This window comes from Micromys minutus (assembly GCF_963924665.1).
Source record: "Micromys minutus genome assembly, chromosome: 19".
Lineage (NCBI taxonomy): Eukaryota > Metazoa > Chordata > Mammalia > Rodentia > Muridae > Micromys > Micromys minutus.
In genome coordinates this window covers 41,550,957-41,573,810 of record NC_137954.1, presented here as the reverse complement: position 1 = coordinate 41,573,810, position 22,854 = coordinate 41,550,957, and the positions used below count along the sequence as shown (strand labels likewise).

Below are 22,854 nucleotides of genomic sequence, written 5' to 3'. Positions count from 1 at the left end.
CTGGGCCGAAGGTCGTGGTGGCAACAGCAACCTCGAGCTTGCTTGCTCATATGTACATGGTCTAGTGTATGTGTGGAAGTCAGGAGATATCCATCAGATGTTTTTTCCTGACACTTTGTGGAATCTGAGGATCAAACCAGACCCACACAAAGCACAGCTGAGCCATCTTGCCAGCCCCTCTGGCTTCTTTAAGCCCTGCCGAGTGACAGCCTTCTGGGGTAGTTATGCTACCTTCAATAGTACCTTGAGTCGCCCAAGGCCTGTCCTGGCACCAACTCAGTCCTCAGTCATCTATCTGCACCAAGACAAGGATACCAAGAGGTACAGTCTAGTGGAGAGACATTTGGGAAGTGTCCATCTGAGTTCTGCCATGGTAAAGGCTGGGCAGAAGCAGGTATGAAAAGGGTAAATCATTATTAGGTTGTTAGAGTTGGCTGCCTTGCACTGGAGTATTGAGTAAAGAACAAGAACCTAATGCCATACAGGCTTAGAATGTCACGGAACACATATGTGCACACCTTTAACACCTGCACTCAAGAGGCAGACGCATGTGGATCTCTATGAGTTCACGGCCAGCCTGGCCTCCATGGTGAGTTCCAGGCCAGCCAGGGCTACACAACGAGACTCTGTCTCTAAATAAAACAAAAGTCAAAGAAAGGTACCAGTAGGAACAAAATGACGGAAGCCCCGGTGGGTGCAACTGCATATACCAAGTAAGGCACAGGAAGAAAGGCTTTACATGCTCCCTGACATAAGATGAAGAAACAGCCCCTAGTAGACTATTTCCCTAGGATGCAGAAAGGGTCTACCACGCTGTATGGGAACTAAGTTAGTACTCAGTAAGACCAGTCACCAAGCTTTCTTACTCCAGTGCTTACGTCGGCAGTGCTGAGTCAAGAGCAGAAGGACCTGGTGATGGTGTGCAGTCAAGACACTCACCAACCCTGGGAAGAAGCCCACATATTTATAGGGCTTTTTATTTTGTAAGGAGGACAAGACAATTCTACAGATGAGCCAGGACAGCCTGATATCATGTGCAAAGGAATGAAACTGGACTAACTGGGAGAGAGTACTGGGTATGTGGCTCACGTGGTGCTTGCCTGGCATGCACAAAGCCCATGTTTTATTCCTGGCACTACATAAACCAGCTGTTGGGGTGCACGTCTCTAATCTCTTACTCAGGAGGACAGAAAAACAAGTTCAAGGTCATTCTTCAATATACAGTGAATTTGAGGCCAACCTGGGTTACATGAGTCCCTGCCAAGAATAAAAGAGAAAGAATAGCAAAACTATTAGAAGAAAAGTAAATAGGCACAAAAATCTCAGGTTGGGAAATAGTTTCTGGTATATGACACTCAAGGTACAAATAAGCATAGATAATTTGAATGTCATTAAAATTAAAAGTTTTCATATCACAAATGACATCAGCCATGAGGATAAAAAGATAACTCAGAGAAGGAGAGGAAACATTCTTTTCTTTCTTCCTTTCTTTCCTTCTTTTCCTTTCTTCCTTCCAGATTTCACTCACTGTCTTCAGAAGGCATCAGAGTCCATTACAGACAGTTGTGAGCCACCACGTGGCTGCTGAGATTTGAACTCAGGACTTCTGGAAGAGCAGTCATGCTCTTAACCACTGAGCCATCTCTCCAGCGCCCTTGGGAGTTTCTTTTTAAGGTGATGAAAATGTTCCTAATTAACTTGGTGAGTACAGTAAGAACCACAGATTATATACTGTAAAAAGGTGAGTTTTAGCCTACACTAATAAAATTCACTTAAAGACAACAGGCATAAACTCTTCCTTAAGTACGACCACTTACCCTTCCAGGAACAATGAGATTTTCTACACCGACCAGGTCTCTCTGTAACTCTGTCAGCTTCTGTAGGTTTTCCAGCCGTGTGAGGCTTTGCTGGAGCTCAGTGGTCACTTCTGTGATGGCCTTCAGTGCCTCTGTGTAGACAAGTCTCTCAGTTTAGTCCCCTGAACAGGACCTGCCTCCCCTCCCCCACCTTGTGAAAGAGCTAGTATTTCACAGGGTGGCTGTCATTTGAGGCCTTCAGAACCCTGGCCGAGCTTTGACCCACTGGCACTCAGCAGTCACTAAAATGGCTTGTTTTAGAATCAAGGCCTCCAGGACAGAAATACCCACAAGAAACAGGTCATTCTGGGATACTCCCCAACTCAGTGACCTCATGGCATCAGGAGACACCACCTTGGTTACAGTACCCCATCCTACGTGAGGTATCAAGGCCTAAGACTATGCCTGAAGAACAGAAAGACAGGTCCTGAACCAGTGCAGCCTGGAACCTGGTTCCCACAGCAGCTAAGAGGAAAGGCCAATGAATGATGAATTCTTCTTCTTCTTCTTTTTAATTTATTTATTTCATGTATGTGAGTGCACTGCAGCTGTCTTCAGACACACCAGAAGAGGGTGTCGAATCTCATTACAGATGGTTGTGAGCCACTATGCGGTTGCTGAGAATTGAACTCAGGACCTCTAGAAGAACAGTCAGTGCTCTTAACCACTGAGCCATCTCTCCAGCCTCCAATGGGCAGTTCTAACCACTGGGGTTATCAGCCCTTCTGGTGCCAGCGGAGTTTATGCTTTCCACCCCTGCTTTACTGCTACTTAGCCCTCAGAGTGTAAAGGCCCAATGTGCACACTCACCATGGCAGTCAGCATAGTCACGGTGCCCGGGTGGGTAGTGAGCACACAGCCGGCTCAGCAGCAGGCGATAGTGTATGAGCCTCTGGACAGGCTTCAGTAGGAATGTGTTGAGGGGCAGGTAGCAGACTTTCTGGAGCTCAAACTCTTTGTAGACCACCTCCAGCTTTTTACAGTGTTTTGTGGCCTTTTCCAGTTCTGTTAGGACCTCATCGTGTCTTTGGAAGTAGCTGGTAAATTCCTATTGAGACACAGGATGTTTAGGTGAAGGGATGGTAGTAGGGTAGGAGGAATATCAGCGTGTCTGCCTTCACACAGTAGCTGGGAATGGCGACAGGGCGTAACCGGGATGCATAATGTGGGAAGTACAAGCCAGAGCACTGTTTCCAAACACCACCATCTTCCCCTGTCTTAGACTCTACCCCAGTGTGTGCCCTATTCCATTTCCAGGGGCTAGCTGGTCCTCACCATGACCACTGCTGATGGATCTCTCCCCGAAATCTTGTATGACAGAAGACCATGAGCCTTTTCTGGGTTTATGGATAAAGAATGAACATCGGGGGCTGGGGGAGCTAGAGCTCACCTTAGGGGACACACTGAGCACTGGGAAAGAGCTACCCTGCTTTTGATCTCTGCACAGGTTCAATGTTGACTTGGTTATTGGAGAGAGGGAAGAACCATGTTTAGGGAAATTCTGTCCTGAGAAGACTATTCTGAGCGGATCTCTGTGTTGGTTCTTAGAATTCTGTACTGGATAAAGTGTGATTTGAGGGTGATGCTGTGCTGACATGTTCTGAGGATCACTGTGCTAAGAGGAATGCTGCTCTGAGGCTGACTGTTCTGATGGGAGTCCTGCTTAGAGGATTCCGTGCCAGGGTCAGAGTGCTACAACAAGACATTCTGAAGGACCCTGGTGTTAAGTTGTTTAAGGGAATGTTTTGGGAGAATTGATATTCTGAGGAGAACCTGCTCTGACAGAATCCTGTTTTAAAAAATTATATTGAGACTGGAGGGATGGCTCAGGGGTTAAGAGCACTGATTGCTCTTCCAGAGGTCCCAAGTTCAAATCCCAGCAACCACATGGTGGCTCACAACCATCTGTAGGATTCCATGCCCCCTTCTGGTGTGTGTGAGGAGAGCAACTGTGTACTTTTATACATAAAATAAATACATAAATCTTTAAGAAGAAAAGAGATTATATTGAAGGAAATACTGCTTAGGGGAAAGGTTTTCTAACAGGAAACCTGCTATAAAGAACCCTATTCAGAGAGAAATGCTGTGAACAGAAAATCCTATACTGAACTCATTTCTGAGAAATAATGTTTTAAAGCAGAGGGGAAAAAAGGATAATCATATTGGAGGAATGCAGTTCTGAGGCGACTCCTTTCTTGAGAAAAACCTTATAGCTCCTTCCTCACTTAAAAAAAAAATACACAAGATGTCATGTAGCTCAGGCTGACCTCAAACTCACTGTGTAGCTCAGGATAGCCTTAAATATTTTTGAGATAGGGTTTTCCTCTACATAGCCCTGTCTCTGCCTGCCTCCCAAGTACTGGGAGGAATTAAGAGTATACATCACCAGATGGGAGGTAGTGGCATATGCCTTAATCCCAACACTAGGGAGGCAGAGGCAGGCATATTTCTGTAAGTTTGAAGCCAGCCTGGTCTATACAGCAAGTTCCAGGACAACCAAGGCCACACAGAGAACCCTATTTTCCCCTTGCCCCAGCACATACACAGAACTGTGTACACCACCATGCCCTCTCAGAAGAGGGCACCAGATGTAACTGGAGTTGCACACTGTGGGTGCTGGGAACCCAACCCAGCTCCTCTGCAAAACTACAAGTGCTCTAACCACTGAGATGTCTCTCTGGTGTGGGAATGTTTTGAGAACACTGCACTAAGGGAGAACCTCAACTTGAGAGGACACATGCTTAGGGGTCTGCCCTTCTCACTACTCTGTGGAGCTGTGTTTTGAGGTGGGAAGGCTGCTCTAGGGAAATACTACTTTGGGAAAGGTATCCTGAAGGAAAACCTTCTAAGGAGTGCTGTTCTGAAGGGAAAGCAAGTTATACTGAGCAATCCCCTCCTGAAACCATTTTTTGACAGGCCCTGCTCTGAGAAGAACTACTCTAAAAGAAATTCTCTTTTGAAGAAAACAGTTTCTTTTTTTTTCTTTCTGAGAGGCCTTTATTTTAAGCTTGTCTGTCTTAGGTGAAGTGTAGGCCTGGAATATGATGTTTTGAGGGGAACACTCTGAGGAAACCTCTTCTGAGAATTAGTCTTGTGAATAGTACTCTCATGGGGGAACATGATCTGAGGAGCCTTCTCTGAAGGATACCCCTTCCAGGAGAACCCTGAGATAGACCGTGTTTATTGGAGACCGTTTCGAAGGACACCTATTGAGAACACCACTGAAAAGACACTGCTATTCAATGTAGAACCTTGTACACGGAACAGATTTGACAAATTTTACTCTCCAGAGCGTCCTGTGCTGAGTGGAGAGATCAGGTGTATGCTGGCCGACAGGCTGCCGTGGAGAACGAGGAGATGAACTTGTTCTTGAGAACAACACAGATTTCACTCAGTTTTTTTTTTTTTAGGCCCAAGTTAATCTGTCTTACCTTTAACTGCTGCATGTTCCTGAGGAGGATGTCCCCAATTCGTTGATGATCACCTTTTAAGTGGGCACTAGAGGGTCCTTCCCTGGATTCAGAGGAACAAGGAGGTTTCTAAGCACCAGGAAAGCGCACAGGAAATACCATGATTTGATGCTAGCAACTTGCCTCACTCAGACTTTTTATTTTTATTTTTTAAGGACAGAATTTGACTACGTAGCTTCAGCTGGCCTCACATGTGATTCTGTCTGTCTCCCTAGTGCTAGATTTGGGCATGTGCTAGATTTGACTACACTTAGCAGTCAGCCATGAATGTGTTTTGAGGTGGAAAGAATTTAAATTGACAGTGACAGTTACTGCAAGGTGAAGGTGGATTGTATTTTTTTTTTAAACTTGCTCTTTTTTCTGGAATAGGATAAATAAAATTTAATTTATTTTATCTTTCCAAATAGGGTTTTGAAATACACGTCAATAAAATAACTGTTGTTCTGAATTAGTTTCTAAGATGAGAATTTCCTAAGCCTAATGATGGTGTCAAGAGTAGGTACTACCCTGGGAGAGTTCAGGGATCAGAGACTGCTTGTATAGGCCTGATTCCAAGGTACCACCAGTGTGTGCAGTAGAGGTCCAGGGTATGGGAGCCATTATGTGGAAGTTTCCGAAGGCGGGAGTCTTGTCAAGCAAAGAGTACCATCAGGTGTACAGCATTGTTACCAGAGTGCCAGCCTCTGTTCCACCTCGTGAAGGAAGCCTCGATGGAACTCGTAGACTGGATCAATGTTGGAGAAAAGCAGGGTCATCAGGGCTGCAGGCATGGCCTCCTCCTTGATCACCACACTTCGGAACCACTATGGGAGGAGTTTGGCATGGTGAGCTCAGCTTGGCACTGAAACGCCATGCCCCTGAGGGCTTGAGACCTCAAAACACCAAAGTTTCTCCAGTATATAAAGATGGCTTAAATCAGCATTCCACACATCCTCTTGTGGACTGTACAATTGTGAAATATAAACAAACAATCCTAGACCAAAGCTTTCAGATAAATCTATTCTAAGCTTTGCAGCTTCATGAAAACTTAAGACATTAGCATTCTTTTGTTTGTTTGTTTGTTTTTTTAAGGCAGGGTTTCTCTGTGTTGCCCTGGCTGTCCTGGAACTTTCTCTGTACACCAGGCTGACCTTAAACATAGAGATCATCTAGCCTCTGCCTCCTGAGTGCTAGGATTATTAAAGGTGTGCTCCACCACTGCCTGGCAAGGCATCAGCATTCTAACATGACTTAGACATCACGCTGTAAAGCAGATATATTCGACAGAATTTTCATAGGTAGGTCTCAAGTTTGTCAAGATATTTCTCAGGATGGAGCATCTGTGTTTATATCTAAAACATAAAAAAAATCAGAGATATCAGGACTAAGGTTTCATACCACAGTGATAACTTCTAAATCCTTCAGATAGGTTCGTTCTGTAGCGAGAATCTCCTTGGCTATGAAATAGGCCTCATCTTCTGGCATGTGCTGAAAGAGGCAGAGAGAACCATGAATGTATTTCTGGGGGACATGTCACCCTTTCACATTCAGGGAGAACCTGAGGTTTGTGACATGTTCTACTCAAGCTGACAGAATTTTTGGAAATTCTTGCCATAATTCCTAAAGAATTTACTGTAAATAAAAGATTTGTTTTATTTGTATACGGCATGCCTGAATGTGTGCTTGTATGCTACATGTATACAAATGTCTGCAGAGGTCAGGGGAGGTCACTGGATCAGTTTTAAGTGATTTGTGAACTATCTGATGTAGGTTCTGGAAACAGAATCAAGTCCTCTTCAAGGGTGCCAGATGCTCTTAACTGTGTAGCTGTCTCTCCAGCCTGGATGTTTACTTCTTTCAGTATTTCCTCCACATTGTACCTTATTCTTTGGAAAAAATAATTTCTATTCAAATATTAATATATGTAAACAAAACCAAGATGTACTAGTTCTGTGATAGAGTTACTGCCATTAATGAAGCTGGTTAAAAGACAGAACTATGAGTGCATGTTTAAACATGTATGTATGTAATTGCGGGCTGGAGAGATGGCTTGGTGGTTAAGAGCCCTGGACACTCTTCCAGAGGATCCAGGTTTAAACTCCAGCACCCACACAGGGCCACACAGCCACCTATGACTCCGGCCCTAGGAGAATCTGACAGGTTCTATGGGCACAGCATGCACATGGTACAAATATAAAACACCCATAAATGTAAAATAGAAACAAAAACAAGTTCGTATATGATTAAAATAATTAAACTTAGGCTAGAGATTTGGCTCAGCATAAAAAAGTAATAGAAAATTTCAAAAACAATTAAACTTAACTCATAAAAGTAACAAAGCAGCAGCAATAGAAAAACAAAACCAAAACAATCAAACCTACCAGTATATGTCCTGAGTGTGCTTAAGCCAAGGTGCAGAGCTGGCCGATTTACTTCCTGAATGTGGGGGTAGACCCCAATCCAACTCCAGGCCTGGCTTTCAGCAGCTTCCTTATGCTTGCTAGTACAGGACCTCAAATGGATCTAAGTAGTTCATGAATCTACATTGGGGATGTGTCTGTCTACTGTGCAGATGCAACGCTCAAAGTTCACAAGGGACTACAAATCATGGCAGAACATAGTCATGTAGAATCAAGGTAGGAAGGGCTGAAGACCAGGAGGAATGTGATCATGCCACAAACTCACTTGGAGTGAGAGAGTGGGCCAGCCAATAGGGTGAATGGCAAGGAACAGAAAGTGATGTGGAATACTAAGAGGGAATGAGAGACGGCCATCTGCCCTCTAGTGCTTTGGGGTCAATGTGAACGGACTGTGATCTGCATGTACACAGGATGAAGGCTGACCTGGAGGAGCAGACGGAAGCTTCAAGAGGCTGAGATAGTGCTGGTATGAATGTTTTGTACAAACTGACAGAGGCTGCAAGAATGACTGCAACAAATTTTGAAAGATCATCGGTTGCCAGAAGAAGTGGGAAGGCTGAGTTCTGGGGAAGAAGAGGCTGGGTTTGCACCACAGTAGCCTCTGATGGTTTACAGGCCACATACGGAGCAGTGGCCAAGGAGATCCAACTGGAGGCCCATGTTTGGGGACCACATCTCTCTGTGCCCGTGACTTAGTTCAAGACAATCTGTAATATTCGCTCTCAGTCTCTAGAATAAAGGAATAATGAGGTGTTGTCTTCGGGTTCTACTGCTGTGAACAGACACCATGATCAAGACAACTCTTATAAGGACATTTAATTGGGGCTGGCTTACAGGTTCAGAGGTTTAGTTCATTACCAAGGCTGGAGAATGGTAGCCTTAAGCCTGATGTGGGGCTGGAGGAGGAGCCAAAAGCTCTGTATTTTGATCCAAAGGCAGACAGGAGAAGACTAGCTTACTGGCTTAATGAGGCTAGGAGGGTCTCATTGTCCATGCCTATAGTGACACACTTCCTCCAACAAGGCCACGCTTCCTAATATAGGCACTCCTTGGGCCAAGCATATCAACCAGCGCAGGTATGTTCCTCTTATGTGGCTTAGAGCTCATGGAATGGTGGCTGTGCATGTCTTCTACCCATCAGAAAGATGCACCACAGAAATCCATACTGCCAGCATCTTTCAGAGAAAGCCAAGTTCTGTCTTCTCCCCAGAATCCATGAACAACTTCTCCTATCATCTCTTCTCAAATGACTGGCAGTGGTGTGACAGCGCTGGTCTCTGGCTCCACCCTTGATATCTTGGAGTGTGGCTCTTTTCTCCAACAAAGCAGTTCACATACTTTTCTAACCTTCTACATTTTATTGTATTCTGTGCCATAAAATGTTTTTTAAAAATTCAAAATCACTGGGTGGTGCTGCATGCTTTTAATCCCAGCACCTGGGAGCAAGAAGGTGGATCTCTGAGACTGAAGTCAGCCTAGTCTACAGAGTGAGTTCTAGGACAGCCAGGGTTACAAAGAAACCCTGTTTTGAAGAGGAAAAAAAAAAAAAAAAAAAGCACCTTTCCGTGATGGTACCTGTGACAGGTTCCACCTACTGAGCCCCTATTATATACCTGGCTCTCAAAACCCCTAGTTCATCCTCTAAGAGACTAGACTATTTATTTTTATAAATATTTCTATTTCTAATAGATGCTATATTCCCAGGTTGGCTGTCCTAAGGCAACTGGCTATTCCCATCATCTGTGAGAAAGTGGAATCTTCTGCTCTGTAATTCTCTACTGCATATTCAAAATGTGCCCTCACCAGAGACTTACAGCAACAGTGCCCACCTTCTGCCATAACCCCCATGCCCTGTCAAAAAGTCCAGGACCTCCCACTTCAGACACTACAGTCTCTAAAGTTGATCAGGTCCCCTTCTCACCACCAAGTCCCATCTGAGAGTCTCCTGAGCCCCAACCAACTTTCCTTTGGCAACATTATCTCCAAGTTACTCAGCGGTACACAAGGAGAGAGGAAGGGGTGAGAGGAGGGGAAACAAGAAAAAGGCAGTGATGTCCTGTAGGAAATTGCCTATTCCTTTCCCACACTTTGAAACCAGAGTGCCAAAATGGTCTATTATACAAACAAGGGAATGTGTGTATAATGAAACCTTAAGTTCTAAGAGTAGCAGAAGTGTCTCAGACAGGGATTTTGCTGATGATCTGTACTGGGTTTGTGGGGTGTGAGTAGAGTCTTTTCCTGCCCACCCTGGGGCTCCTCAGAGTTTGCAAACAGGCCCCAGCAGCACTCAAGTCTTGAGAGTGGCCCACCTTGTGTTTCGGCTCCTCGTTGTCCGTCCTGGCTGTACCAGCACCACTGAGGACAGGGCTTAGCACAGGGGGTGGACCCTGCTCAGCTGTGCTCAGAAAGGCCTGAAGCTCAGGGCTCAGCCTCAGTTGGCTCTTCAGGCTGGAGGGAGAAGGCTGAGGACTATCCATAGAAAAGCCTAGAAATGAATGAAGTAGGGTGGAGCAAAAATGAGAACAGTGTGGTTGGCCTCCTTTGTACTAGCCTGACATAATCCTTATGCTGCCATTGGCTTTTGTGGGAAATGCGTGCGGTGTGTCACATGCAGTTCCAGACAGCACAAAAGAAAACAGTGATGGCCAATTTGTCCTGTTTCAGAGACCAAGAGATGGTGTGACTCCTCAAGACCTGGGTTGTATTTCTAGGGGCCCCACAGGAGGGGAAGCAGTAGGCTCTGTGGAGGGATGGCAGATACCTGTCACCATGCTGTTCACCTGAAAGGCACATCTATTTTTAGGACCATGTTACTCATGATTTATTAAAAAGCTAGACTACATCACGTTGTTCATGTCACAATTCTGTCTTCTAGTTGCTGAGCTCTTCAATAATGGTTTTTTTCTGTTGGTTTTTCATACCAAAATAAGTAACTACTAAGTAACTATTATTTAACTCCTTTCCTTATTAAAGTAGTACTTGCTCTTATATAGACTAGAACTGTTAGCCTACTTCCTGTGAGGTTAATGATGTGGTATAATTCACCTGGCAATTAATAATAATGCAACTTCTTTAGGTGGCTGAGGCAGGAGGATCATGAATTTAAGGCCAGCCTGCACTGTGTGGTAACATTCTGTCACAAATTGAGGGAGAGAGGGAGAGAGGGGGAGAGAGAGAGAGAGAGAGAGAGAGAGAGAGAGGGAGAGGGAGAGGGAGAGGGAGAGGGAGAGGGAGAGAGGGAGGGAGAGGGAGAGAGGGAGGGAGGAAGGAAGGGAGGGAGAGAGAGAGGGAAAGAGGGAGAGAGGGAGGGAGAGAGAGAGACAGACAGACAGAGGAAGGAAGGAAGGAAGGAAGGAAGGAAAAAAGGAAGGAAAGAAAGAAGGCTGTTAGTTTAGGCTTGCCTCAAACCCATATTCTTCTGTCTCCATATCCTAAATGCTCAGATTACAGGCACCATACCCCAAATGGTATTTAACAGGATAAATTTAAATGCTACTCTGAAACTGTTAAAGATGGAAATTTACCCTACATTTTCAGGTGAAAAGTATTTCACACTGGAACAGCCACTATCTCTGACATGATTATTAAGTGCCTGTTTTATACCCCTGACTGTGAGGATGCTCTTCCACCAGGCCTCAAGAGCAAATGCCTTCAAAGGAAGATTCTCTGTCTGTGGATATAAGTCCTCAAGTGAAGTCCTCTACAGTGACCCATTTATAAGACCAAACCTTGGCTATTTAACTTGCAGCTCATAAATGAGAGTAGGCGGCAGGGACGCCCACTCCCTGGACTGCAATCCTCTGGGCAGGGCAGTCGGTGGCCAGCTGGAGCAGAGTAGCTCCTTATTTTCACATTGACAAAATCAGAGATCTGCTGATGTTCTGACAGCATTCGGATAGAACTCTGCTGTGGAATATCTCACAAGTCATATTTTAAGGCAGGAGAAAACATTCACTGACATAGAAAACCTAGGCCATGTTGCTATGTCAAAGTTTAACAACCAGTTTATTAAGATTTGCTTTACTATACACTTAATTGAAATAAGCTAAACATTAATGATATAAACTTAAACCTGCCACCCAGATGTTTAATCTTTATCTCTTTTATGGGAATCAAAGTGTGGAGATCTCTCTGTACTATCCTGAAGCATGGGTTATTTCCTATGTTGACTGCATCCCAAAGATATATTATTTAAGGTTTATACTCTAAAATTTTGTAACTGATAAGTCAGAATTGTATAATTAGGTCCTTTTATAAAATAAAAATTCAGAGAATAACTAGAGTTTATGAATAAATTGCACATCACAACTATACTGTTTAAGACACAATAGCCGTTTAAGACATGTTATAAACGTGTCTAAGGCTACCAGTTTCCCCACATCCCCAGTGTTTCCCACAGCGTCATATTTGAAGATATAAAGTCCAGAAAAAGCTCTAGTGGACAGTGACCAGAAAGTTTTTGGGACAAAAAAGAAAATAGAGTATGGGCCAGCCTGGATCTTTGTAAGCCAGCTGCACTGCACAGCAAAGGCTCTGTCTCAAAATAAAACAAAATAGTGCTCTCCACCCCCAATCAAACCAAAGTATACAGAGCAAAAAAGGTTACCACAGAGGCAGGAAGGATGATTTGTAGTTACAAAGCACTTTCGGCTCTTCCAGAGGGCCCAAGTTTGGTTCCCAGCAATGACATGTAGCTCTCAACCATCTGTAACTCCAGTTTCTGTGGAGCTGATGCCTTCTAAGTATGCATGTAGGACTGCACATATATACATGCAGATAAAATGCTCATAAACTAAAGTAAAAATAAATCTTTTAAAAAGGGTTGCTACTAAATTAGATATTAGGTTTTGGTAGCAGGAGGGGCAGAACATGCAGAAATGGTGTACTTCTAAGATGCCAACAGGGACTGGTAATTGGTGGACAGCCAGTGTAAAGGAAATAGCCATTAAGGCAGGAGATGCTACTGCCAACAAACAGACCTTTAGCAAGTACCCTATAAAAAAGGAAGATGTGTTATGTTTAGTGTAAGCTGCTTTTGGTTCTATGGCAATTAAAATCACTACTTGATATCACTGTAAATTTTTTTCTATTTTATAAAAAAGTTATCAACTCGAAATTTAGCGAATAATATTAAATGTACCATAGGTGCCATTAAACATTTTTTTATAGTTAAACCTGTTAGAGAACAATTTCTAAATCATTCTTGAAATTACAAACAATCAGAATAATGTTAAGTAATCTGAATCTTGGAATTACTATAAGATTACTTATCCAGCCCTTGCGAGATCTTCAATTTGATCCCAGCAAACATGTACAACCACACACACACACACACACACACACACACACATACTACCACCACCGTCATCACCACTCTATTCTGTGGGGAGATACTTTGTCAATTAATTGGCAATAAACTTTTCTAACTGTGGCTGTGGTGTGTCCTCTAAGCTCTATTAGCACAGCAGCAGTCTGGCCCTGGAGCATGCTTTCAGCTGGAGCCCCCATTGTATATAGCATAGTGTGTGCATGTGTGAGACAGAGAGGAGGGGGAGGGAGGGAGAATGGATGTGGAGGGGTGGCTAATTAGGGTGCTTTTCAGAAGTGACAAAGCATGAAGTCAGTGTCATTTCAGGTTCTGCAACTCAATGTTTCCTGACATAAAGGCAACTGGCCTAGAAGTTCTCCCTTTAAAAATCGCCTCAACATTATTAAGACACTGTTTTGTAGGGAGGCTCCATGTGTAGCTCAGGCTGTCCTCAGAACTCCCTGATCTTTCTGCTTCCATTTCCTGAGTATTGGAATTACAGGTGAAATGGGCATATTTGAATGCATGGCTAAAAGCAGTCTTAAGAATTCTTAAAGTACCACACACCAATTTTTAGGTGCTATAGAATATGCCACCTTAATCAAAATTTCACTAAAGAATCAATCTTAAGTATTTGCAGAAATACCCAAGGAACTCTAACAAAAAGCAGCAAGAGTGAACCGATACTGCTCAGAGCCACAGGAGCCCCATAAACCTCATTAGTTTCTGGCTCTTGGTGCATGTGCCCCCTTAGAGAATGCTCAACTCTCCTACTGTAGCATGAAGGATCAATGTTTCTTAGCTGTGGACAAGGGATTCTTCTGTTCCCAACTGAGTTCCTTGAGGCAGAGAAGCAGGCGAGCAGCCACAGTTCTCTGAAACTCTCCGTGTGAGCAGGAAGCTCCAGCTATGTGGGATGCCGGGAAGGAGCGGCATTCATTCTCCAACTGCAAGTTACAAACTTGCCTTCACCTGCCTCTTAACACTTCACACTCTCAACAGTGAGCATTTTGGTAGGTGGTTTATTCTTAAAACTTCTCAAAATATGCTATCTAAAACGCAGCATTACACTTCTTACCTTCATGCTTTTCTTCAAGAAGCTGTTACTGTTCATCTAACTAGAGGTGAAGGATGATGAAAAAGAACTTCACATTTAGAGGGAAAAGAAAATGTACTTTTATTTCATACCTTTAAGTTCTCTTTTTAAAAAAATCTTTAATAAAACAGTCTCAAACATGTTTGTCTAACAGTAAAAGAACATGTCAGGTCAAAACCGAAGGTCAAGTTGAAGGTTAATTTGAGAGTAAGAGGCACAAGGGTAAGAAACTCTGGTTTGAACCATAGATTGTCAGTTTCAGAAAGAGAACCAGCCACAAAACTGACTGTATAATGGAAACAGGTAAAGGTGCATTTGATGAGTTTCCATACACTGTTTCTGGCTTTCGGACTAGACTAGTGACTCAGGACTCACTTTTATATGCAGAGTCTGGTGGGTGCAGTAACTAGCTCTCCTCCCTATCCTGATAAGGAAATAAATAAGACAAAGATATTCTTCCCTGGTAGTCACTGTGGCTTAATGATTCAACAGTGCAGACAGAATACAGCCACCGAGCTGACTGCTCAGAGCTTTTGGCTCCTCCTCACACCCTCAGGCACCCAGGAGATCAGTCCTGCTCCAGCTTCCTCAGGAAGCACACCATGCTCTCCTCTCTATGTAGGTTTGCCAGACCCACTACAAGGACTTGGGAGCTGCCATCAACTGCCAGATCAACCTGGTGTTTCAGTGCGGTAACTGCAATGGTATGTGTGGCTCTGAACTACTCTGAAATACTTGACTCACCAGAACCATACAAGGAGATGGAACCTTAAGGGAAACTGAGAAACTGCAAAACCACTGAAGTTTCTGGATCTTCCTTCAAGCTACCACAGAATAAAGTAACTGTGAATGAGCTGAAGGTGTGTCCACCTGAGAATAAGGGCATCAGTTACAAACTGGCCATGGACAAGAGCAGACTTCAGATGTGTCTTCAGATGAGGCTCATTACCTGAATGAGCAAAGAATTGGGTGACCACACGCTCACCTCGCACAAAGTCAGCGTTCCCAACGTGACATGGATAAATTTTGTGGTAAGTGCACCCAGGGGACAGCAGTGGGAGCCGAGCTTGATGCTGACTCTCTTGTAGCTACCTTAAGGCAGTTTCATGCTTGTTGGGGCTTAACTATCATTGCATAAAAGGTCAACTTAAGTATTTAATTTTAGAGAGGAGGGATGGAGGGAGAGAAAGATAGAGGAGGAAGAGGAGAAAGAGGAAGAGGAGTAGGAGACATGGAGAGCCAAGGTAGAACTCTTGCCAGGTCATGTGGTTTACTTTTGTGCATGGACAGGTAGGAGAGGAGTTTGGTATTTTTGTTTTAATAAAACTGATGGGGGTGGTGGGTAGGGGTATAGCTTAGTTGTAACACATTGTTCTAACACGTGTGATGATATCCTAAATTCTAGCCCCAGGGCTATAAAAACAAAAAAACAAAAAAAAAAAAAAAAAAAAAAAAAAAAAAACAAGCAACCAAACAAAAAACAACAAGGTCTGGAGAGATGGTTCAGAGGTTGAGCACTGGCTGCTCTTCTAGAGGTCTTGAGTTCAATTCCCAGCAAACACAAGGTGGCTCACAACCATCTATAATGGGATCTGATGCCCTCTTCTGGTATGAAGGAATACAAAAACAAAACCCCTGATGCACACTGTTTGATCACACTGTAAACCTCAAGGTTGTGTTGTTTACTAGAAAAAATCTGTTTCTAATAGCGGTGTGGCTCTTTCAACACACACCTTTAATCCCTCTGGCTGGAACACAGACATGCCCTGAGTACACATCTTTAACAATAAAGTTAGTGTGGAGAAGGAAGCACCCATGTTGAAAGTGATGTCTAACTGAGTGGCAGACAAAGTGACGAGTCATAAAGATTTGACAGAAGAGGATGTGCCAACTCTCAAGTTGAGAAGAGAGAGGTAAGGGAAGCTATTTGAGGGGCAGTTCAGAGCAAGAGACGGCAGTTTCACTGGGAACAGTCATAGGATAGGCTGTAGACAGAGAACAAGCTAGACACAGGAAAAGACAGAATGAGCCAGAGAACAAGAAGAGAAAAAGCAAGCTACCTCCCCAGACCACTGGCCTTCAATACCAGTATTACCGTACTTACAGAGAGCTAAGCTATGTAGGCACCACTGTGCCTGTTTGCTGCGCTGGAGCCAATGAAAGAAACATTGGTGAAGGGTTATACAAATATGCACTTATTGCAAGGATTAATTTAATATATAAAATAATCTGTAACCTATATAAATCAAAACTCTTTTAGAGGGAAAGAAAGCTAAAAAGCCCATTTTAAAATTCATAGTAAATATTTCCTCATTTTATTGAATAAACAATTAAAAATTGTCAGTACATATCTGCAAATTTATAAATGGTAATTTCAATGGAGAACACATTTTATGAGTACCACAAACCAGACAACAGAAATGTCTCTAAAGCATAGGTCCAAGTGCATAAAGAAGTCCCGGCTCCGCTTCTCTTCATTTCCTAGGACAGTGAACACACGCTTTCATCCACACGACAGCTCTGTGCACCAGTGGGCCACTGTGGCATTAGCTACTGCATGGAAAAGGTGACAATGTCTTCTGTATGTGTAGCCCTAAGACAAGACCCAAGTGAGAGCACTGCAGACGCAAGCCATGGACCTGAGAGCAGACATTGCTTACTGAGTCCTAACGCTGACTGTAAGTGACTCCTCTGTGTTCCACGGCTGGAGGAGATACAGTACTTATTAATATCAGTTGGCACATAAACATGTAAGAGTTAAGAACATGTGTGTGCACATTGTTGTGTTATCATAACCACAGTGTGGGTGATACAACATAATTATTATTCAGGTAGAACAGTGGAGACTTCATGAAAAAATGAAAATACACCTGTGCACTAGAGCCACCAGAAAGGATGGGTCACTGAGCATGTCAATAATGACAATGACAACCAGCACATCTACAAGTCTTCACATCACATTCCTGGTGTGCTAGTGCCCATTCCTTGGTCATGTGCACTAAATAAAATACAAATGCTAATGAGAACAGGGCATTCTAACCTAATGCCAGCTCAGACAATGTCTCTGCCATATAAAAAGGCACATACCATCACCTGATGGATCGAAAGATTATGCAGTGCAGAACATTGAACATCTCTGGTATAGACAATCTTGCTACCATTGTTCTTCAAATATTCATAGTGGCTTACATGAAATACCGAGACTTTGGGAACATACATGTAAAGACTGACTTGACAACTAATAACGATGTATCTAAAGCAGAGTGCACTGTCAGTGGTGGACATACAGTCAGGGCACACACTACCTGATGACGGCCTTGGATGACAGGGACAGCTGCAGGGTCTCATCCCTACCAATGCCCACAGACTGGCTATGTGAACAGACCCGACCACTTGCTCCTTTTCTGCATGGACACACTGGGTCCTGTAGTGTGATTTATCTTGTGGTCCTGGCCCTTTTAAGGATTTTTAGTTGCTAGTACTGGCCCTTTAAAAATTCTTAGCTGTTAAAATTGCTTGACCCTAAGACCTTCAGTGTTGGTTGTCTCTTGGATTCCTGCGAACAGGATAGGATATAAACAGCCAGGTAAGGCTGAAGGGAAGGGAGCAGCAGAGGGAGCAGAGAAGGCAGTCGGTGCAGAAGACATTGTTAGGAGACAGCTGAGCCAGCAGAAGCTGAGCAGAGCAGATAGGCTACAACAGTTTCTATGTATGGTTGGAGCAGCTAGTGCTGGGGGAACTGGGAGAGGGGACTGTGTACGCAGACTGATGGGGTCTGAGGGAGGAGTGGAGAAGAAACATTTGAAGGGGCTGGGCTGGAAGGAGGGCTGGCAGGGAGTTAAGAGAACTGTTACTGTTCTAAAATAGCCCGCCATTTTACAAGTCCCCTTTCTCCTACTGCTGAAAGCCACAAGGACACCTATCGGGGCTGGAAAACTATTCCCTTTAATAAGGTTCTGGATGTAACCAAGGAGACCAACAGACAGAGCTGTCAACACTGGGCAGCCCGCTCATCACTTTGAGGAGCTGTTCCAGACCAGGATGTACTACTGTTCGAAGCTATGAATTCACTTTCTTCAGTCTCAGCATCTTTCCCAGTGACTAGTTATGAAGGCCACACCCCAGGCTGGAGACATTGGCCAACAACAGGAGGTAAACAAAGAAAAGCTCAATGTTTATTCTGGGTTCAGTGGCTTTGGGCCAACTGAACGGTTTTCTAAAGCAAGAGTAACAGGGCAGCTCAAGAACAGTGAAGAGAGGTGTAACTTGTGACAGGGCATAGCACCCTTTGGTTCTTGGCTCAAGCACCTGCACACCATGACCTACCAGGAATGGGAAAGTCGGGACACTGTGAGCAGGGACTCAGAAGGCACAGCTGATTATGAATACTCTACACTATGTAAATGTGGCCCATCACCAGTGTTATCAATGGTGATCTGGGATGCTAGGATGCTGTTTTTGCCCCTTCTCCCACTGGCGATCAATTGTGTGGGGCTATGGAAACTGGGTAAGGGACAGACCCCCACATACCTGGCTGGCCTCCTGAGTGCCAGTCTAGGCTTTGGGACCTGAGGCAGTATCACTACCCTGGCTTTCCCTACAAGACAATGTTAAAATAGGGTGTGAAATATTCTAATTAAAATCTAACAGGCAGACAGAGGAAGAAGATCACGCCTATATTCTGACTTGAATAGATGAACACTAACTGGCTCATGCCTGCTTGTTTTGAGACAAATCTCACTATATAGCCTATACTGGTCTTAAATGCAAGATCCTTACTTCACCATTTCCAAAGTGCTAGGATTGCAGGTGTGCTACTATGCCCAACCATGTTAAAGGTAATGGGTAATTTAAGTATGTTCTCAGCACTAAGAGATAGCAGGGAGCTATATCATTTTATACGATAATGAATATGCAGGCTCATGTAACAGAGTACTTTGTGTCTCAGAGACACCTTCAGAATTCTGAGGAAAGGTATAATAAGCACACCAGGGGCTTCTTTAAAGTACCACCATAGCTCCCAATCAGACAGGGAAGTGTGCTAGTAAGTACATATAATCCCAGCACTCTGGAGGTGAAGTCAGGAAAATCACAAGCCCAACACCTGCCTGGGCAGCTTAGCTAGAGCTTGCCTCACAATGAGCAGTGAAAAGGTGACTGGGGTAGAGCTTGATGTCAGGCCCATGCCTGCCTTGCAAAGAGATAGTGCTGCACACAAACTAAGAAGAAACAGAGTGGGTGTGGCTGAGTACCAGCAACGCTGATGGGGCAGGGACTGAGTGGCAGAACAGAGGGTTATTGGACTTCTTTTCTTGCTTTTATGTATTTAGATCCTCCCCCGTCCCCACCTACCAGCCTGCCATGAAAGAATTGTCTAAGGAAAGTGAGGTTCCACTAGCAGAAATACAAAACAAAACCTATTCATAGAAGGCTTTATAGAAGATGGTTGACAACAGAAACCATTTAGAATCTTCAAGGAGAGGATGTGGTAACTGAGGTAAAGGAGGTCCTTTTCTGTCTGATGGGAACAACCCCTTTCCCTCAGCACTAACTTTACCATGATGTAACCCCAGCCTGGTAAAAAGGCTCAACCCCTACCACACCTGACCTGCTGCCCAGATACTAGGGAGGACTTGTTTAGAACAAATGAGCCCTGGGTTCAATGTCTAGCATCTCAGAAACTGGATGTGTTATAGCATGCATGCCTGTAACCCCACCATTCTAGAGGGAAGGCAAAAGATCAAGACATTTTGGGTTAGAGAGCCAGGGATACAAAGTCTCAAAAAACCAAACCAACCAACAACCCCAAAATCAAGAAGGAAACTTTGTTGCTTCCCAGCAGTGACACTGACGGAGCAGGGTGGCCTTGAATACTAAGGTTCAAGAACAACATTTTAAAGGTGACAGATATTAGGTCTTCCCCATTACAGGAATCCAAGGTTTACTTTGGGAATGATACACTGGAGAAAACTAACTCTCTTAAGCAGTTTTGCTCTAGCTATATATACATGGACAGTAGCATCCTGCCTCTAAGAAAGGGGGTGACACTGATTGTCTGGACTAATAAAAGAAAGAGACTATAGTCTACAAGTCTAAGGAAGCTACACAAATTAAAATACTATTGGGCATAGTCCAGCATTGGGGGCTGAGACCAGTAGACTGCCATGAGTTCAAGCCTAGCTTAAGGTTTATGAGTTCCAGGCTAGCCTAGGTTATACAGTAAGACCACGCCACAAAAACCAAAAAGGAAATAAAACCAGGATAATTTACCCAGAGCTTCTTTTCTAGAATCTAACCAATTAAAAATCTAACCAATTGATTTTTGTCTTATCGGCTCCTCATTGAAAGAGGCTTTTTGGCTTGAGAGTGGGTTGAGGGGGTTGCTTCGGCGGCTGAGAGGCTAGTGCTTTTCATTGGTGGGTGCTAGGGCTGGTGTGGGCAACCGCCCGGAGGAAGCACCATGATTTCAGCTGCGCAATTGTTGGAGGAGTTAACGGGCTGGACCGAAACTTCGCCCTGGATGAGAAACACAGCAACGTGCTGTGGGACCACGAGAACGTCTGTAAATATTATCTCTGTGGTTTTTGTCCTGCGGAATTGTTCACAAATTCTCGTTCTGATCTTGGTCCATGTGAAAAAATTCATAATGAAAATCTAAGAAAACAGTATGAGAAAAGTTCTCGTTTTACGAAAGTTGGCTATGAGAGAGATTTTTTGCAATACTTACACAGAGTTTACTTGCCGAGGTTGAGCATAGAATTAGGTGGGGTCATGCTCGTTTTGCATTATCTCAAAATCAGCAGTCTTTTGTGGCTGCTGGTCCAACAGACAAAGATGAAGAAAAAATTCAGGTTCTGACAGACAAAACTGATGTGCTTCTACAGCAGATTGAAGAGTTAGGATCTGAAGGAAAGGTAGAAGTAGCCCAGGGGATGATGGAATTGGTTGAACAGTTAAAGGAAGAGAGAGAATTGCTAAGATCTACAACCTCGACTATAGAAAGTTTTGCTGCCCAAGAAAAACAGATGGAAGTTTGTGAAGTATGCGGAGCCTTTTTGATAGTAGGAGATGCCCACTCCCGGGTAGATGACCATTTGATGGGGAAGCAACACCTGGGCTATGCCAAAATTAAAGCCACTGTGAAAGAATTAAAAGAATAAAAAGAAAAAGAACAGAGGAACCTGATTGGCATGAACGTCTCAAAAAAGAGAAGCAAGAAAGAGAGGAAAGAGAAAAAGAGCAGGAGGGAAAAAGGGAAGAACGAGAAAGAAAAAGACAAAGAGAAGAGAAAGAAAGAAAAAGAAAGAGCTCGTGACAGAGAAAGGAGAAAGAGAAGTCATTCACGGAGTAGACACTCAAGCCGAACTGCTAACCAGAGATGCAGCAGGTCTCGGGACCACAAAAGATCACGGAATAGACACAGAAGGAGAAGCAGACGCCATGACAGATCAGAAAGAAAACATAGAACTTGCAGTCGGGATCGAAGACGGTCAAAAAGCTGAGACTGAAAGTCATATAAACACAGGAGCAAAAGTCGGGACAGAGAACAAGATAGAAAATCCAAGGAGAAAGAAAAGAAGGGATCTGATGATAAAAAAGTAGTGTGAAGTCCAGTAGTCAAGAAAAATAAAGTGAAGAAAGAAACCCTGAATCGAAGGCAAGTGACACTAAGAATGAGGTCAATGGGACCAGTGAAGACATTAAATCTGAAGGTGACACTCAGTCCAATTAAAACTGGCCTGATAAGACCTCCGATCAGATTAAACTACTGTTGAAGAGTTTTGAAGCATACTGAAAATGGAATAAAGTGAAGATCAACATTAAAACGAGGCAAAAGAAAGCTATAGTGGCGTAGAAAAAGTATAAAGCTCAGTTATTTGTTTTTATTATTATTAAAAATTAATTCAGGACTGTTGTGACCCTACCATATTTCAGAACATGTGTTAACAGCACATATGCCACTTGGAAAACTTAGGTCCTGTATCATATTTTTTCTTTAAGACTTTTTAAGAAATATTACCTAAACATGTGGCTTGCTCAGTGTTTACTTGCAAGTTTTCAGTCTTGGACTTTGAAAACAGGATTAAACGTTACTATTCATGTGAAGCAGACTGGGATTCCATTTTTACACTTCTGCTACACTCATCCTTTGGATTTAGAAGTGAAAATAAAGTATTTGACTTTCTGTTACAAAAAAAAAAAAAAATCTAACCAATCTAGCCAAGACATAGGTGTCCACAATGTGTCAGAGGCTAGTCCAGTTACTCCATGCCAGCACAGAGCCAGAAGCCTCACAAATGAACACAAACAAACGCTTACTATCCCAGAGGAGGCTGGGATGTACCTCAGTGGCAAAGCTTTTGCCTAGCATGTTCAGGGACCTAGATTTACAGCAGGAAAAAAAAGTTATTTCCACAGGACATTTTGAGAAGAGAACAAAATAAAACTTTCAATGCCTACTGCTCTGCTAGACTAGAGCAGAAAGGACTACCACCAAACCAACCAACCAACCAAACAAGACCCACAGTCACCCAACCTGTGGACCAGACAAATATAGCCAAACTGGCCAGAGCTGGCTCCCACCCCAGCACTTGTGAGATGCTGGGTCTCATGTCAGTAGCTTCATCCTGTATGTACCATGAACATCAGCCCTGACATTCAGAGTACTTGGAACATGTCCAGATAGTACCAAATCAGGGCTACCTTAGCATATACTCACTGGGCC

At 43.7% G+C, this 22,854-nt stretch overlaps 1 protein-coding gene and 1 pseudogene across 3 annotated transcripts in view; one reads left to right on the top strand and one right to left on the bottom strand.

Moving 5' to 3' along the window:
* The window catches only part of FARP2 (FERM, ARH/RhoGEF and pleckstrin domain protein 2), a 96,117-nt gene that overhangs the window by 8,794 nt on the left and 64,469 nt on the right, over positions 1 to 22,854 (bottom strand). For both annotated transcript variants that reach the window (XM_080933018.1, XM_080933019.1), the window contains exons 14-19: positions 10,035 to 10,210; positions 6,704 to 6,793; positions 5,996 to 6,129; positions 5,288 to 5,369; positions 2,667 to 2,904; positions 1,818 to 1,948 (exon numbers count right to left, since the gene is read on the bottom strand). In XM_080933018.1, the coding sequence (XP_080789144.1) occupies positions 1,818 to 1,948; positions 2,667 to 2,904; positions 5,288 to 5,369; positions 5,996 to 6,129; positions 6,704 to 6,793; positions 10,035 to 10,210 (851 nt within the window). The remainder of the gene's footprint in view (positions 1 to 1,817; positions 1,949 to 2,666; positions 2,905 to 5,287; positions 5,370 to 5,995; positions 6,130 to 6,703; positions 6,794 to 10,034; positions 10,211 to 22,854) is intronic.
* On the top strand, positions 20,302 to 21,861 carry LOC308433116 (luc7-like protein 3; annotated as a pseudogene). The gene has a single exon. The product of its transcript is annotated as a luc7-like protein 3 (transcript).